General features: G+C 49.9%; 1 protein-coding gene across 3 annotated transcripts; it reads right to left on the bottom strand.

The window, feature by feature from the left end:
* Window positions 1–1,599: 1,599 nt before the first annotated feature.
* LOC117194374 lies at window positions 1,600–4,428 on the bottom strand. 3 transcript variants are annotated; one of them, XM_033398946.1, is made up of 7 exons: window positions 3,887–4,279; window positions 2,946–3,323; window positions 2,723–2,880; window positions 2,466–2,642; window positions 2,251–2,397; window positions 1,916–2,179; window positions 1,600–1,826 (listed from the first exon to the last, which is right to left on the bottom strand). In XM_033398946.1, exons 1-7 carry the CDS (start codon window positions 4,145–4,147, stop codon window positions 1,724–1,726), a joined length of 1,488 nt encoding a protein of 495 aa, XP_033254837.1. In that variant the 5' UTR covers window positions 4,148–4,279; the 3' UTR covers window positions 1,600–1,723. The 3 variants fall into 3 exon arrangements, with proteins under 3 accessions (XP_033254837.1, XP_033254836.1, XP_033254838.1); XM_033398945.1 differs by having other exon boundaries at window positions 2,723–2,892; XM_033398947.1 differs by lacking the exons at window positions 2,946–3,323; window positions 3,887–4,279 and adding an exon at window positions 4,286–4,428.
* Window positions 4,429–13,958: the final 9,530 nt, after the last annotated feature.

Consider the following 13,958-nt stretch of genomic DNA (forward strand, 5'->3'; position numbering starts at 1 on the left):
GCGGCAGATATTAAAATTTATTTTCTTGGAAATCCTCACAGAAATTTTAATGATTAAATTCCAAGTGCTCTTAAAGATGGGAAACCCAACCAAACTGTCGTCTAGGGCCTGAAATTGTCCAACTCCTGATGGCACTTCAGGTGACGGCGTAAACGCCAAGCTCCGCCTGAGGGGGCCAGGGCCATAAAACAATTCTGTTGTAAATTTACGATACCCCCGGCCATGTATGACAGAAGGTACATAAATACTCGAACACATAAAGGCACGGGGCAGGAGGCAGTCGACATTTTCTTTCCACCAAGAAATTAGCAAAGGATGGAGGGTAGGAAACGAAACGAGCTCCATTGCTCCACCATTCTTTTGGAGGAATAAATTAATTTATTGAATGAACAGATTGCATTTTAAATTTATTATACTTCCATAGTATTGATTTTGGGGCACATGAATTTCTCTTTACATGATAGAAAATTTAGGTGTTGGAGATTGACGTAAGGCTAATCCCGGTTTTTCACACTGGGCTTAACTTTGTATTATAATTGGACATCCCATCGTATTTATGTATATATTAAGACTATGTTTTGTGTTTGTATGGGGGTTTCTTTCATTGTCCTCCTCACAGGACAAGTGTCTTTTAATCAAATTACAATTGGGGTTAATTTAATAAACTCTCACTTTCTACCTTTTACAGGATCTGTCCTATCTTTCATGTGTGTCCTGTGGCTGTTTTAACTGTGGCTGGCGCTGTGCCACTTGCAAATAATTCACTTTCTTTTGCCTCTTGTAAAGAGTGTGCGGTGTGTGTGATTATGGGTTAGGTGTTCGAGTGTCTGTATGCTACGGGTGTGGATGAACATTATTGGATTGTCCACATTGAAAGAACTGGTAGCTTAGAAATAATGTATCGGCACAGGCGTTACGTTGCCTAAACGTAACGCCCAAGAGAACTAGTCCTCTGATCTACTATAATTGTTGAATACACGTTGCTTAATCAGACGCACCAACTGTGCATAATTTTGTAAATTTTTTTTTGGGAGATATTTCTTTAAACTTTTTTTTCTTGAGTTTTGCCATTTTTAAAGTCTATCAAACAAAATTTAAAACTGAACTGCGTAAAAGAAACAATTTACAAGAACTAAAAAAGTCGAAATGGAAACGAGTAGAAAAACGATGTTTCTTTTTTTGAACACCAAACGCTGGCACGGCCCTGTTCGATGCGATTCGGCTCTGATTGGTTCCGCTTCAGCTTGAGATCGGTCTGATTTGGCCAACTGATTTGGGGAAGCAGGAAAGCGCACCCGATTTGCAATAACAACTAGTAATACACGCATATATACGGCATGATATATATGTAGGCAATGGTAAACGAAAGACAACTAGTATTCCCTGGGGGTTGGTGGTGTGGCTGTGTTGCGCCCATGTCGAGCAATCGGAACCCAGATAGGACTGGGCTGAGTTCCTTCGCTGAGGTGTGTGTGTGTGGTGTGGTGTGGTGCTGGTTTTGGTACGAACATATTTGCTTTCTAACTTATTTCCCAAATTGATTTTGATATTCCTTAATTCCGGGATCCTAACTGAATCCCTCTCTCCACGTCAAGGTCCCTCAAGTGTGCTGCTGTAGGTGTCTATGTATGTGTTCCAGGTGAAATGTGTTGACATGTGTGAGTGTGTGCGTGTGGGATGGGCTACCACTGCGCCGTTTCTATCTCCGGACTACGAACGCCGCTTAGTAGACAATGAGCAGGTTGTTCTCATTGAAGCCGGCGGAGTGTCCGGCGTTGCGTACAATGAAACAGGATCCATCGAAGTGCATGCGCTTCTCATTGCGACTACAAAGGACAGAACAGAACGGAGGTTAGCAGAGCAGGATGACTGGCGAGGGGGAGGGGGAGGTTGAGAGCATCGGTTTGACACTCACCGAACAAACAGATGCGAGGTCTTGCCCAGAGAGGCAGTGCAATGGATGCCAGGTGTGGTCAAAGTGGCCGATCCATTGCCGGGACTGGTGCGAATCAAGCACTTGTTGTCCACACGAGTAACCTTCACCAGGCCATCGGCTGCCTGGGTGATGCGAAATCCGTTTATGTCATAGATCTCAGTGCCATCCTCGGTACAGGTGTAAGCTGAATTGGCAATCACGTCATGGGCTTCAGCCATATAAGAGGGACCATGGCGCGAGTCGCTGCGAGAAGTTCGGGAATTAAATCGAAATTAGCCAAATAAGAAGCGATGCAATTGGCCGGGGGGACTCACTCATAGAACACTGCCAGGGTGTAGTCCTTGGTCAGATCGGTGAAAGTGTCGGTTGTGGTGCGCGTCCCGGCTGTGTCCACCAGGTAGATGAGAGCGCACGCCTCGCTGGTGAAGCTCACACCCTTGTGCCACATCTTGGCATAGCGACTGTAATGGGAAGATAATTCAAAGGATTCAAAAGATGCCACGTTGGGGTAAGGGCCATTCCCACTCACACAAAGTTATTGCCCTTCATGCCGTCGTAGGTGACTATTTCGACTTTAGCGCCGCTCTGCAAGATGCGTCCATTGGGGTGGATCAAAGCCGAGTTGCTGCAGTTGCGTGATAGAGCAACTGCCACCATGCTGCGCTGATTGAGCACGCGCACCGCCTTGTCCAGAGCCATGGCAATGCTGCCCCATGCAAAGAAAGTTATTAACATTAGGGGACGGTCTTAAAGAAGAGCCAAGGGGCTGGGGGCGTCCACACTCACCGCACGCCATCGCGGAGGCGCAACTGGATGGTGCCGTTCGTCATGGCAATGGGTCCAGAGCCGGGACATGCCGGCGGTGTGTGGTTCTCGAGCTCGAAGTTGCGTGTGCTGCTCACGCGTGCCAAGGCGTATGGTGGAGGGGGCATTGGAGACGGCAACTGTTGGGAACTCTGAGATTGAGCATAGAATCGGCTAGATTTACAGATATGCAGGAGCCCCTTACCAGGCAGTAGTTCTGCTCGTTGTCGAAGCCATAGGTGGGCGTGGCATTGTAGCGCCCTGTGAGTGCCTTGCCGTTGTGCGCCATTTTGCCAGCGTCTATTTCCTGCATATTCCCTGGCCCGTACTGGGGAGGGTTGGAAATGTGTATGCCCGGCAGTTGGACGTATGGACGGGCCGACTGACTGCCGACGGGGTAATTGGCGCACTCCTTGGAAATGACGCTGGTGATGGTGTTGGTGCCAACGGTGGCGCTGCTAGCGAGACTGGAGCTGCTGCCGCGATCCATGTGGCCCACGGAGTCCGTGCCGGAGGACAGCGAGATGTTGCTCATGCGTTGGGACAGCTGCCCCCCAGTCATGCCGACACGCAAGCTTGCTTGCTAAGGGAGGGGGGATGAGAAGGCGAGAGGTAGTAGCGGAAGTTAGATCCGGAAGGAAATGAAGAGGTGAGGAAGTGAAAGTGCCAGAAAATAATTGAATACCGGCAGAATAGCGCAGAAATCGAATGACTTTGCAACTGTTGCTAACATTCTGTCGACATTCTGTTAACGCATGCATATACATACATACATACATATATGTATTTACATACGTGTGTGCGTTTTTCCCAATTTGCATTTGATTTTTATAGAAATTAACCAAACTATTTTGAATAGTATTAGAAGAGAAGAGAAGAGGGGGGAATAGAGAAGGAAAATTTGAATATTAAAGTCGGAAAGTAAGAGAGCAATGGTGGAAAAGAGCGAGACGGAAAATAAGGTCTGAAATAACATGAGAGGGCAATGAGGTGATGTGGCAATGCTGCTGTTGCCGAGCTGTTAAGACTGCGGCGGCTGTTAACTCGCTGTTGATACCCTGCTAGCGCGATGATGCGGCAGTTTTGTAAAACAAAATGTCTGAAAATTGAAGAAACTTTCACGTTATTGCTTGGAATTTCACTTACCGGCGATGGGTTGTTGGTGTAGACGGAGCTCTGGCGCACCCCGTTGGGCGGCTTGGTGGGCGAGCGCAAGATGTTGTTGATTTTGTCGTTCATCTGAGCATGTGACAAGAAGTCCTCGGCATTGAAGATCCCCACACGGGCGCCCTTCGGGCTGCTTACTTGCGAGACCGGCTCCTGCTGGGAAGTCTCGCAGTCCGATGACTGGCACTGCGCCTCCTTGGTGCTGACCTTGGGCTCAACGGACTTCGGCTCGGTGACCATTTTGATTTGGCAAACTTTTTTCTTCTCGCTCTTTCTTTTCGTCAAGTGAGTTCACAAAACCGGCGTTTGTGTTTGCGTGCGTGTATTCGTGTGTGCGGCAAATGCGAAATTTTTCACTTTAAATATGTGTGAACTTACTTGAGAACACGCGCGTGCTAAATACATTTTTAGAATATTTTGTTCGACACTTCTCACTACGACTCTGAGAGGAATTTTAATTTTTATATTTAATTTTCCACTTTACATGAGCTCCGCTCGCTGGCACAATTTTCGAAAGGATGAGTTTCGATGTTCGGATTTTCACACTGAAAGTCGTCGCCTGCTCAAACCGGAATTCAAAGTGAAAAGCAGAGCTGTCTCCCGACTATAATCGGAGCGATATTCAGGGCTGCATTTCAATGTTGTATGGATGTAGATCAGATACTAATTACTGTACATTTTCGTATTATTAATGGTACTCCGTGGCTTGAGTCTTGAGCTTCACAAAAAAATGGTTTACCAAATTACCAAATGGTTAAATGGTAAAATGTTTAATTCGTACACTGCTCATTTTCACCTTGTTCGATCCTTTCGGATTCCTGTAAAGAAAATTTACCAAATACAATTCGTTCACAGACTTGCATTAAGGCGCCGCACTGACGCTGATCTATCCACAAGCCTGGAAAAAATTATTGACCCGTCATCGTTTTGGCCCAAAGTAACTTCATTCTGGTCATGGCTATTTGTGGAATACTTCTGGCAGTCTTAATTTAATTTGGATCTCTTCCATAAACTGCGTGCACTTCAACTCTCTCTTCCCTAACTCCTCTCAAATCTGATTTCCTATAGATTATTAATTGGTACTTTGTATCGTTGCCCAACTAGAAATGGATTTAAGTCAGCTTGAATGCATTTCCGTCGGCCTAATCCTATTTCACGCTTTTAGAGTCGGACAAATGAAGTTTGCCAGCATCAAAGTCAAGCAAAATCGAATTAAGCAATAGGCGCCGCTCCCAACAGCATCAAGCAGAAGCTTTAAAGCATATTAGAAAATTGAAAAGTCAGCCAAAAGAGTTGCACTTGGCCATGTAAAAGTACTGTGCTGTGTGCTCGATGGTGGCATAAAACTGAAAGTTTCAATTTTCTGAAGTGCTCGCCTTGGCTCGAGAAGGTTGCGAAATGCCAAGTGTCAGTGCCAAAGGAGGCGGCTAAGCACGGAGGAGCCTCATCTTGGTGGGTTACTGCTGATGCAGTGTATCGCATATCTGCTTCGTCAGTTGGAATTTCTGGCATCATCTTTACGTGAGGGTACACACTTGTGTCCTGGAATTTGCATGCAAAATATAATAGTGCTAGGTGCCCATTTATGTATGTACAAGCTAAGCTCTCTATAGCGGACACATGGTTCCAGTAATTCAATCCGTACTATCCATATAGTGTAAGTAGCGAATGTGTACAGCTTTTGTTAGATGTTTGGTTCTAATAATGCTGGGGGGCTGTTGACAAATTAGCCAAAATTTAGAATTTGGCAGGCCCTGAAGGACGCCCGTCCGCGCTTGTGGCAATGAAAATTAGCTGAGACATCGCACGTCTGGTGTGTGGGGGATTGTTATTGTTTTGCCACCTTGTAGTCTGGATCGTAGAGAACTATTGTCGAACGGTTCAGTTCAGTAGGCAACCCTGAACTTCTTGCGAATCGATTGACAACTATATCCCCTCGCCTGCTCACATGATTGATGCTGGCTTTCACTTTTTCGGCTAGAGCGCATTGACTTCCCCTGCATTTGGCCAGCGCTGCCCACGCAGCATGGCACAGCGAATATTCGCCTAAAAATTCTATCTCATTTTTCTTGTGACATATTTGAAATTAATTTTCGGTGCTGATGCTGCCACCCCGATGCTGTTGCTGTTGCAGCTGCATCTGCACCTCCGCCCACGCACTGCATTGACTCAGTTTGAGAGTGAAAATAAAAAAGAACAGTTGGCAAATACTGTATTTATAGAAAATGCAATATGCATGGAATCCGAATAAAATATTTGTAAAAAGCTACAATGCCTTGACCGGCTCCACCACCTCTTTTGTTGTCACTTACAGCAGCCGCAAGCGAACAAATTGGTTAACCTCCTTTTATTTTTTTCCTTTCCTTTTTTTGGTAGTACGAGTCCATATTTATGGTTCGTAAATATGAATGTGGGATTTTTGTTGAGCCATTACCAATTGGACGGCCATTTACGGCAGGCAAAGGCAGAGAGGAAGCAGAATTGTGGTCTTTTTCTAGTTTGAATTGCTTGTTGATTATTTGCTTGCCACATTTTAATTAAGAAATCAAGAAAACTCATGAAAGTGTCAGTGAACTTTGGCGCAGACAAATCCGGCCGAGACGGGATGCACTGGCTGCACAGCTGAAGAGTGTTGCAATCGTTGACGTCATAGCAGTTGGAACAGAGGCCTCATCAGGCGGCAGAAGTAGAAGAGGCACGCAGCCAGATTGATGGGGAACTTGTGGCATAATTGAAATGGTTTTAAAAATCCATTCTTTATGTGTTTCGCCTTCGCTATAAAATCCTTTTCCATTTGCATTAAAAACAATTAGCGCCCGCGACGCCACTTTCCTTTGTCGACAGCGGGAGAGCGAGCGGGGGAGCCTTGCCACCGGTTTGGGAGGGGGAAAATTAATTGATTGTCAAGAGGCAGCGGCAACAAATAAATGTGTCTGGTCATTCAGCAGGCGATATTTGTTGCCGCACACTCGCATATAGAGTAGATAATGCCGCGTCGTCTGTCAGCTATGAAATTACATTCACACATATCCGTGTACACACACACACGTACAAGTGTACATGGAGCTTCACACACAGCAGCTGATCGCGCCGCCAGACAGGTGATCGCGTAGAGTTCCCACACGGACGGTGTTGCCAGACAGCCCCGATCGACCCAGGGCTGCCAGAGTGTTGGAGAGAGCTGGAGTTGCGCGCCAACGGAGGGAGATTTTAATTTCGAAATTCAAATTCTAAAGTAAACATTAGGAATGGAGGAGGATGAAAAGCTCGCCTTCAGGAAGGCTAGCATGCTCGCCCGATCGCCGGCACCCGAGCCATCTCCATCTCCAGCAGCAGCGGCGCAGAGTCGGGACTTGACTCTAGGGAGACCCCCAAGAGGGTTCGGGACCCAGCCAGCCCGGGAAGTTCCCAGAGGCAAACGCCGCCCAAGAAGAGCAAGGCCCACCAGGAGGCTACCTGCCTTGAGAACCTCTCGGAGCTGGGAAAAATCCTTGATGAGGTTCAGACCAGGATGATGGACAAAAATACGCGCCACATCAACATGGCCACCAGAGCACTGTTCGTGCGCATGAAGGAGCTGCACTCGAACATCATCGAATCGAGACAAGAGGCTGCAGCGGGTAGAAGCGCGCTGCAGGAAGGCTCCGACGCCCAAGGCCTGTGCCCGAAAGAGCACAGAGCACGCGGAGCGCAGACAAGGAGCAGCAGACAATGACCGTCTGGAGGAAAGATGCCGCAGCGCAAACCGCACCGTGGCGTAGACTTAGCCAGCCATCCGTGGCCGAAGGTCCAATGGGGGAGCCGGGAACCCCACCTACGCGCCCAAGGCAGCGAAAAGGAGCTATCGCAACCAAGAGGACCCTTAAAAAGGCCCCGTTGCGGCCACACGGAGACGTGGCGACGACCAGCGCCATGAGGCAGCCCAAGAGCCCCGGAATCCCGGACAGCGAATGGAGCGTGGTGGCCAAGAGGCCGAGAGCAGCACGCCGCGCTCGCCCAGACGTGGTCATAGTTCAGGCCCCCGGGAAGTTGTACAGCGAGGTTCTGGCAATGGTCACCAAACGACACGACAACCAGCTTTCCGACCTGGGAAGCTGCGTCTCCAAGGTACGCCGCACCATAAACGGCAACATTCTGCTGGAGGTGGCAAAAGACAGCGTGGAGAGTGCTGAGGACATGAAAGCCAGCATCGCACGTGTTCTCGGCGACGGAGCGTCTGTGCGCGCAATGACGGAAGACTCGAAGGTGGTCATATTGGAGATACGGGACATCGACTCCCTCGCGACGGAGCAGGAGATCTGTGCCGCTCTAACTCGCCAATTCAACATTGACGAGGGTCGAGTAAGATACGCGGATACGCGGAGTCCCAGCTGGCGGTGGTCAGCTTGCCCTTCTCCCTGGGCCAAGCGGTCCTGAAAGGCGGCAAGGTGAGGATCGGCTGGACCATATGTAGGATCCGGGAAAGAGATGGACACCCAAGGTGCTACCGATGCCTGGAACCCGGGCATATCGCACGGAACTGCAAGAGTACAGTGGACAGGAGTGGCTGCTGCATCAAATGCGGGGAGAAAGGGCACAAAGTTGCCGAATGCAAAAAAGAGCCTGCGTGCTTCATCTGCTCAGCAGCTGGAAAGAAGGAGGTCACGCACTAGGCAGGCACTAAAAACTGCCCAGCCACGCGAAGCGGGGTCGGCAAAACCAGGACGACATGCAGTATTCAACTCACTGAATCACTGCAGGGCCGCACACGATCTCCTGACGCAGACGGTGCGCGAGCTTGGCTCTGAGGTGGCACTCCTCAGCGAACCACATAAGGTGGACAGCAGCAGCGATTGGGCCACGGACCTTACTGGCAAAGCGGCCCTGTGGCTCTGTGGCGTCGACGCGCCGCAATTGCGCGACACCAAGTCGGCAGACGGGTTCGTCCGAGGGTATGTAGGCGCCATATGGTTCTACATCTGCTACCTGGCACCCAGCCTCTCACTGGCGACTTTCAGCCGCATTATGGACGAGCTGAGCTGCGATCTGCGAGGACGGAACAACGTAGTAGTCGGAGGCGACTTCAACGCCTGGGCCCTGGAATGGGGGTCCTCCCGTACAAACGCCAGATGCCGCACGGTGTTGGAGGCTTTTGCCTCTCTGGACGTCGTCCTTCTGTACGAAGGGTCCCAACAAACTTTCAGCAGGGCAGGTGTAGGGTCGATCATCGATCTCACCTATGCCAGCAGCACGCTGGCCCGGCACGCCCGATGGAAGATCAGCGACGTATACACTGCCAGCGACCACGAGGCCATACTATGCACCCTGGGCACCCTTGCCCGATCGAGAGGTACCCCGTTCCGGCATGGGAAGGCGTACCGCCAGGACACGCTGAGGGTCCAAGCCTTCGCAAGCGCCCTTGAGAGCTACTCTGCAAACGATGCAGACGGAGCCAAAGATATGGCGAGCAAATTCGCGGACGCACTTGAAGGCGCCTGCGACCAGATCATGCTACCGTGAGGGACGTTCCGGAAGCACAAGGATCCAGTTTTCTGGTGGAGCAAAGCGATTGCGGTTCTCCGTAGAACCTGCCACCGGGCCAGAAGGCTGCTCTAGCGAGCCAGAGGCACACCGCGCTTGGCCCGATGCAGCGAGACCTACAAAGCGGCGAGGAAGGATCTGAAGACCGCCATAAGGAACAGCAAGAGGGAATGCTTCCTTAAGCTGTGTGATGCCGCCGAAGAGGACCCCTGGGGAGGCGCGTACAGGATGGTGGTGAAGAGGCTGAACGCGGGCAGCAAAGCTCCAACAGATCCAGAGGCATTGTAGGGTATAGTCAGGGCACTGTTTCCTCGAGGACGGCAGATCCCTAGCTCCCTGCGGTTCGAGCATAGCCCGAGCGACATCTGCGAGGTTACGGAAGCCGAGGTGTTGCAGGCAGGCAGAAACCTGATACCTAGGAAGGCTCCGGGTCCGGATGCGATCCCCAAGCTGGCACTTCTTCTACTCCCGAGGGAAGTTGCGGGCCTTTTCAACAAATGCCTCCAGGAGGGGACGTTCCCCGAGAGGTGGAAAAGGCAACGGCTGCTACTATTAACCAAGCCGGGCAAGCCGCCAGGGGTGGCCTCTTCCTACAGGTCCATCTGCCTTCTGGACTCCATGGGAAAAGTCTTTGAAAGGGTGATCGGTGCGAGGCTGAGCGCAGCCACCGAAGCAGCAGGCGGTCTCTCCCAGAACCAATACGGGTTCAGGAAAGGGAGGTCGACGCTGGACGCCATCTTGAAGGTCGTACAAACGGCGGAGGAAGCCATTGCTGGGACTAGGTGGAGAGGCGGAACCAAGTACTATTGTCTGGTGGTGACACTGGACATAAGGAACGCCTTCAACTCGGCCGACTGGACCCGGACGCTGGAGGCACTGAGGTCCTTCAACATCCCGGGCTACCTACGGAATATAGCGCGCAGCTATTTCAGCAATAGGGTGCTGACAATGGACACATTTCAGGGCTCTAGGGCATACGAAGTCTCAGCCGGAGTCCTGCAGTGCTCCGTTTTGGGACCTCTGCTCTGGAACGCCAAGTACGACGGGGTCCTACGGCTCCCGATGCCAGCCAACCTGGTGGACTTCGCTGACGACGTCGCAATAGTGGCGGTAGCGAAGGAACTTGCCGCAGTGGAGGAGCTTGCCAACGTCGCCATACAAGCCGTCGAGGCGTGGCTAGCCGCCGCGGGGCTGGAGCTGGCGGCCCAAAAAACGGAGGCGGTCCTGATATCCAGCCGTAAAGTGGTCGAGACCGCCAGAGTGCAGGTTGGTGGGACCGCGATCGAATCGCAGAGGTCCATCAAGTACCTTGGAGTCCTCATCGACACGCGCCTGTCCTTCAAAGAGCATCTAGAATACGTCCACAAGAAGGCGGGTGGGACCGCGGGAGCGCTATCCAGGATGCTGCTAAACACCATAGGGCCAAAGCAGGCAACGAGGAAACTGCTGACGAGCGTCGTGACGTCGCAGATGCTCTACGCCTCACCGGTGTGGGCAGAAGCCGCGAAGGTGAGGAGCTACATGCGAGGAAAGGAGGCAACGTACAGACTGTGCGCCATTAGGATCGCGTGCTCGTTCCGGACCATCTCAGACGAAGCCGCGTTTGTCATTGCCGGGCAAGTTCCGCTCAGGGAGCTGATAAGGGAGAGGAAGGAGATCCATGATGCCATGACGGACAGTGCAGCCGAGGTACGCTCCAAAGCAGAAATTAAGGACGCCGCCAGAAGGACCAGCATGGACAGATGGCAGACTCGATGGGACCACTCACCCAAAGGCCGATGGACCCACACCCTCATCCCAAGCACAGCATGCTGGGTTGAAAGGAAGCACGGCCAGGTGGATTTCTACCTTACCCAGGCACTGAGCGGACATGGCTGCTTCCGCGGCTACCTCAAGCGCTTCGGCCACGAGACAGAGGACTGGTGCCCCGAGTGTGGCACAGGCATAGAGGAGGACGCTCGCCACGTCCTCTTCGACTGCCACAGGTTTGACCTCGAGCGTCAGACATTGGAGACAGCAGCAGGGTCTAGGGTCAGCACCGAGACTCTGGTGCCGCTGATGCTGGCAGACCCGAAGGTGTGGGAAGCGGCCGCGGAGTTCGCCTCTAGCGTGATGCGAACGCTTAGGTCCTTGTAGAGAAGGCGGAAGGAGCAGACGGAGTAAGTGTCCACGCCACTGCGAAGCAATGCTTTGCGGCAGTACCGCAGTCCGCGGGGCCCCTAGTCCCAACATACTCTTGTCCGTTAAATTAAGTTAAATAAAAATTGTATAGTATATATTATAGAGCAAATAAATAGGTATATGAATATAAAAAAAAAAAAAAAAATAAAAAAAAAGTGTACATGGTAGAAGATCTTGCGGATGGGCACGCGTCGCCTGGCTAAAAGCCTCGGCTTGACTTCCATCAATATTTTGGCATTCCTGGCATTTTCCTCATTCCTCATCGAATCATCGCGCAGGGCTCGTGAAATTTGAGTGACTGTGTTGTTTACACATCTCAAGTAAATCCGAGCCAGCGGCGACATCATCCTCGAGTGAATCATGGGGATTTCCTGGAAGCAATTGTCGCCTCCGCTGTGGCTTACCCAAGAGGAACACACAGTCCGAGGGGGATCTATGGCTGGTCGGATGGTTAGTCGGATTGGTCTGCGGTCTATGTCTGCCGTGCCGGCCTCTTGACGTCATCTGCCGTCTCGGTACTTGCCAAAAACCCCATCCAACCGGCCCTTTCCCCGCGCTGAGGTGCACACCATTCAGGGCAATCCATTTTCTGTGTGTGTATACATCCTTCACACATCAAAAATAATAATAATTTGTGGGTAGAAACGTATGTACATATGTTCTTTGGACGTTGACATGCAATGACTGCATCTTTCAAGAGGCGATGCAGTTACTGCACCATCAATTGGCCCGTGTGACACCAGCAGAAGGCTGTTACGCGCGGATCCCAGGCAAAACACAGCCCTCCTCCCGCCCAACCGACCGAGGGGCGCTGCCGCATGACGCGCGGTGCGTAGCCGAACCAAACTCGTACATGCAAGAAAGATAGCTATTAGACTAACATTCGAGGAAAATTAGTACTAAACTTACTAAGAAACTAAGCATGCAATCAAAATACAAATACCACTACAGTTACTAATTAATAGAAAGGTGTGTAAGGATTAATAATTTAATAAGAGAAAGAGAATTAGTGGTGAATATTATATGGTAGAGGGAATTATAATCCGAGCATAAGACCCTAAACGGTTCATGCAAGGAATAATTCGATCTACAAAGTGGAAGGAACAACGGTATAAAATTTCTAGTCAGTCTAATAGGAATCGTGAAGTTTATTCGGCTCAACAGATCAGGGCTGTCTATGTCACCCCTGATCAAGTTGTGCATAAATATCACACCAAGCATTTTTCTACGGTTAACTAAGGATGGGAGGTTTACTAATAGTAGTCTACTAGAGTAAGATGGGAGTCTTACACCCGCATCCCAGTTAAGGCCCCGCAGAGCAAAAAGTAAAAAGTTTTTCTGTACTGATTCTGTACTGAGGGCACCATACACAGGAGCCGTATTCTAAGATCGGACGAACAAGCGAGGTATAGAGAGTCTTTGTTATATAGGGGTCGTCAAATTCCTTTGACCACCTCTTTATAAACCCAAGCACGCCCATGGCCTTATTTACCATGGTAGAAATGTGTTCGGAAAACTTTAACTTGGGGTCTAACATAACACCCAGATCATCCACCAGGGTAATTCTCTCAAGAGAACCACCAAATAGGCTGTAGGGAGCCAACAAAGGGCTAGAACGATGAAATGTCATAACTTTGCATTTCGAGGCATTAAGGTGTAACAAGTTTGCACAACACCATGACTGAAAGTTATTGAGATCGGATTGCAAGCGAGAATGAAATGAAATGTCCTTGTACTGGACACAGAGTTTAACATCATCCGCATACATAAGTACTCGAGAGTATGTTAATACTGAAGGTAAGTCAGTAATAAAGAGTGTGAAGAGTATGGGGCCTAGATGGCTGCCTTGTGGTACTCCCGAAGAAACCTTTACTGGTAAAGAGAGGGAGTTTTTGAAGAGGAATCTTTGAGACCTGGAACAAAGATAGCTAGAAATTCATCTCAGGAGGTTGGGCGGAAACCCTAAAAGGTCAAGTTTTTGCGCTAAAAGGGAATGGTTTACAGAGTCGAATGCTTTACTAAAGTCGGTGTAAATAACATCCGTCTGTTAGTTACCTTGAAAGCCTTTAATAATGAAAGAGGTAAACTCTAACAAGTTCGTGGTGGTAGATCGCCGCCTTATAAATCCATGCTGAGTTGGAGATATAAGTGACTTGCAGAGATGTTGCAAGTGCGGAGTTAAAACCTTCTCAAACATTTTAGTAATAGCGGATAACTTTGCTATACCTCTAAAATTTTTTGCATCAGACTTGCTACCTTTTTTATGGAGAGGGGGGAAGCAAGAAGAATCAATGGACAGGGTGAATAGTTTAAGCAAAGGTCCACACAGATCCTCGGCGCAGTACCTGAA

Source organism: Drosophila miranda (assembly GCF_003369915.1).
Source record: "Drosophila miranda strain MSH22 chromosome Y unlocalized genomic scaffold, D.miranda_PacBio2.1 Contig_Y3_pilon, whole genome shotgun sequence".
In the NCBI taxonomy this organism is placed as follows: Eukaryota; Metazoa; Arthropoda; class Insecta; order Diptera; family Drosophilidae; genus Drosophila; species Drosophila miranda.

Bases quoted from the DNA above. Each gene is read 5' to 3' on its own strand.
- LOC117194374 (XM_033398945.1), bottom strand. From the start codon at position 4,147: ATGGTCACCGAGCCGAAGTCCGTTGAGCCCAAGGTCAGCACCAAGGAG. The intron at 3,324-3,886 runs GTAAGTGAAATT...CCCCTCCCTTAG, and splicing joins ACACCAACAACCCATCGCCG to CAAGCAAGCTTGCGTGTCGG. The intron at 2,643-2,722 runs GTGAGTGTGGAC...TGCATGGGGCAG, and splicing joins CGCCTCCGCGATGGCGTGCG to CATTGCCATGGCTCTGGACA.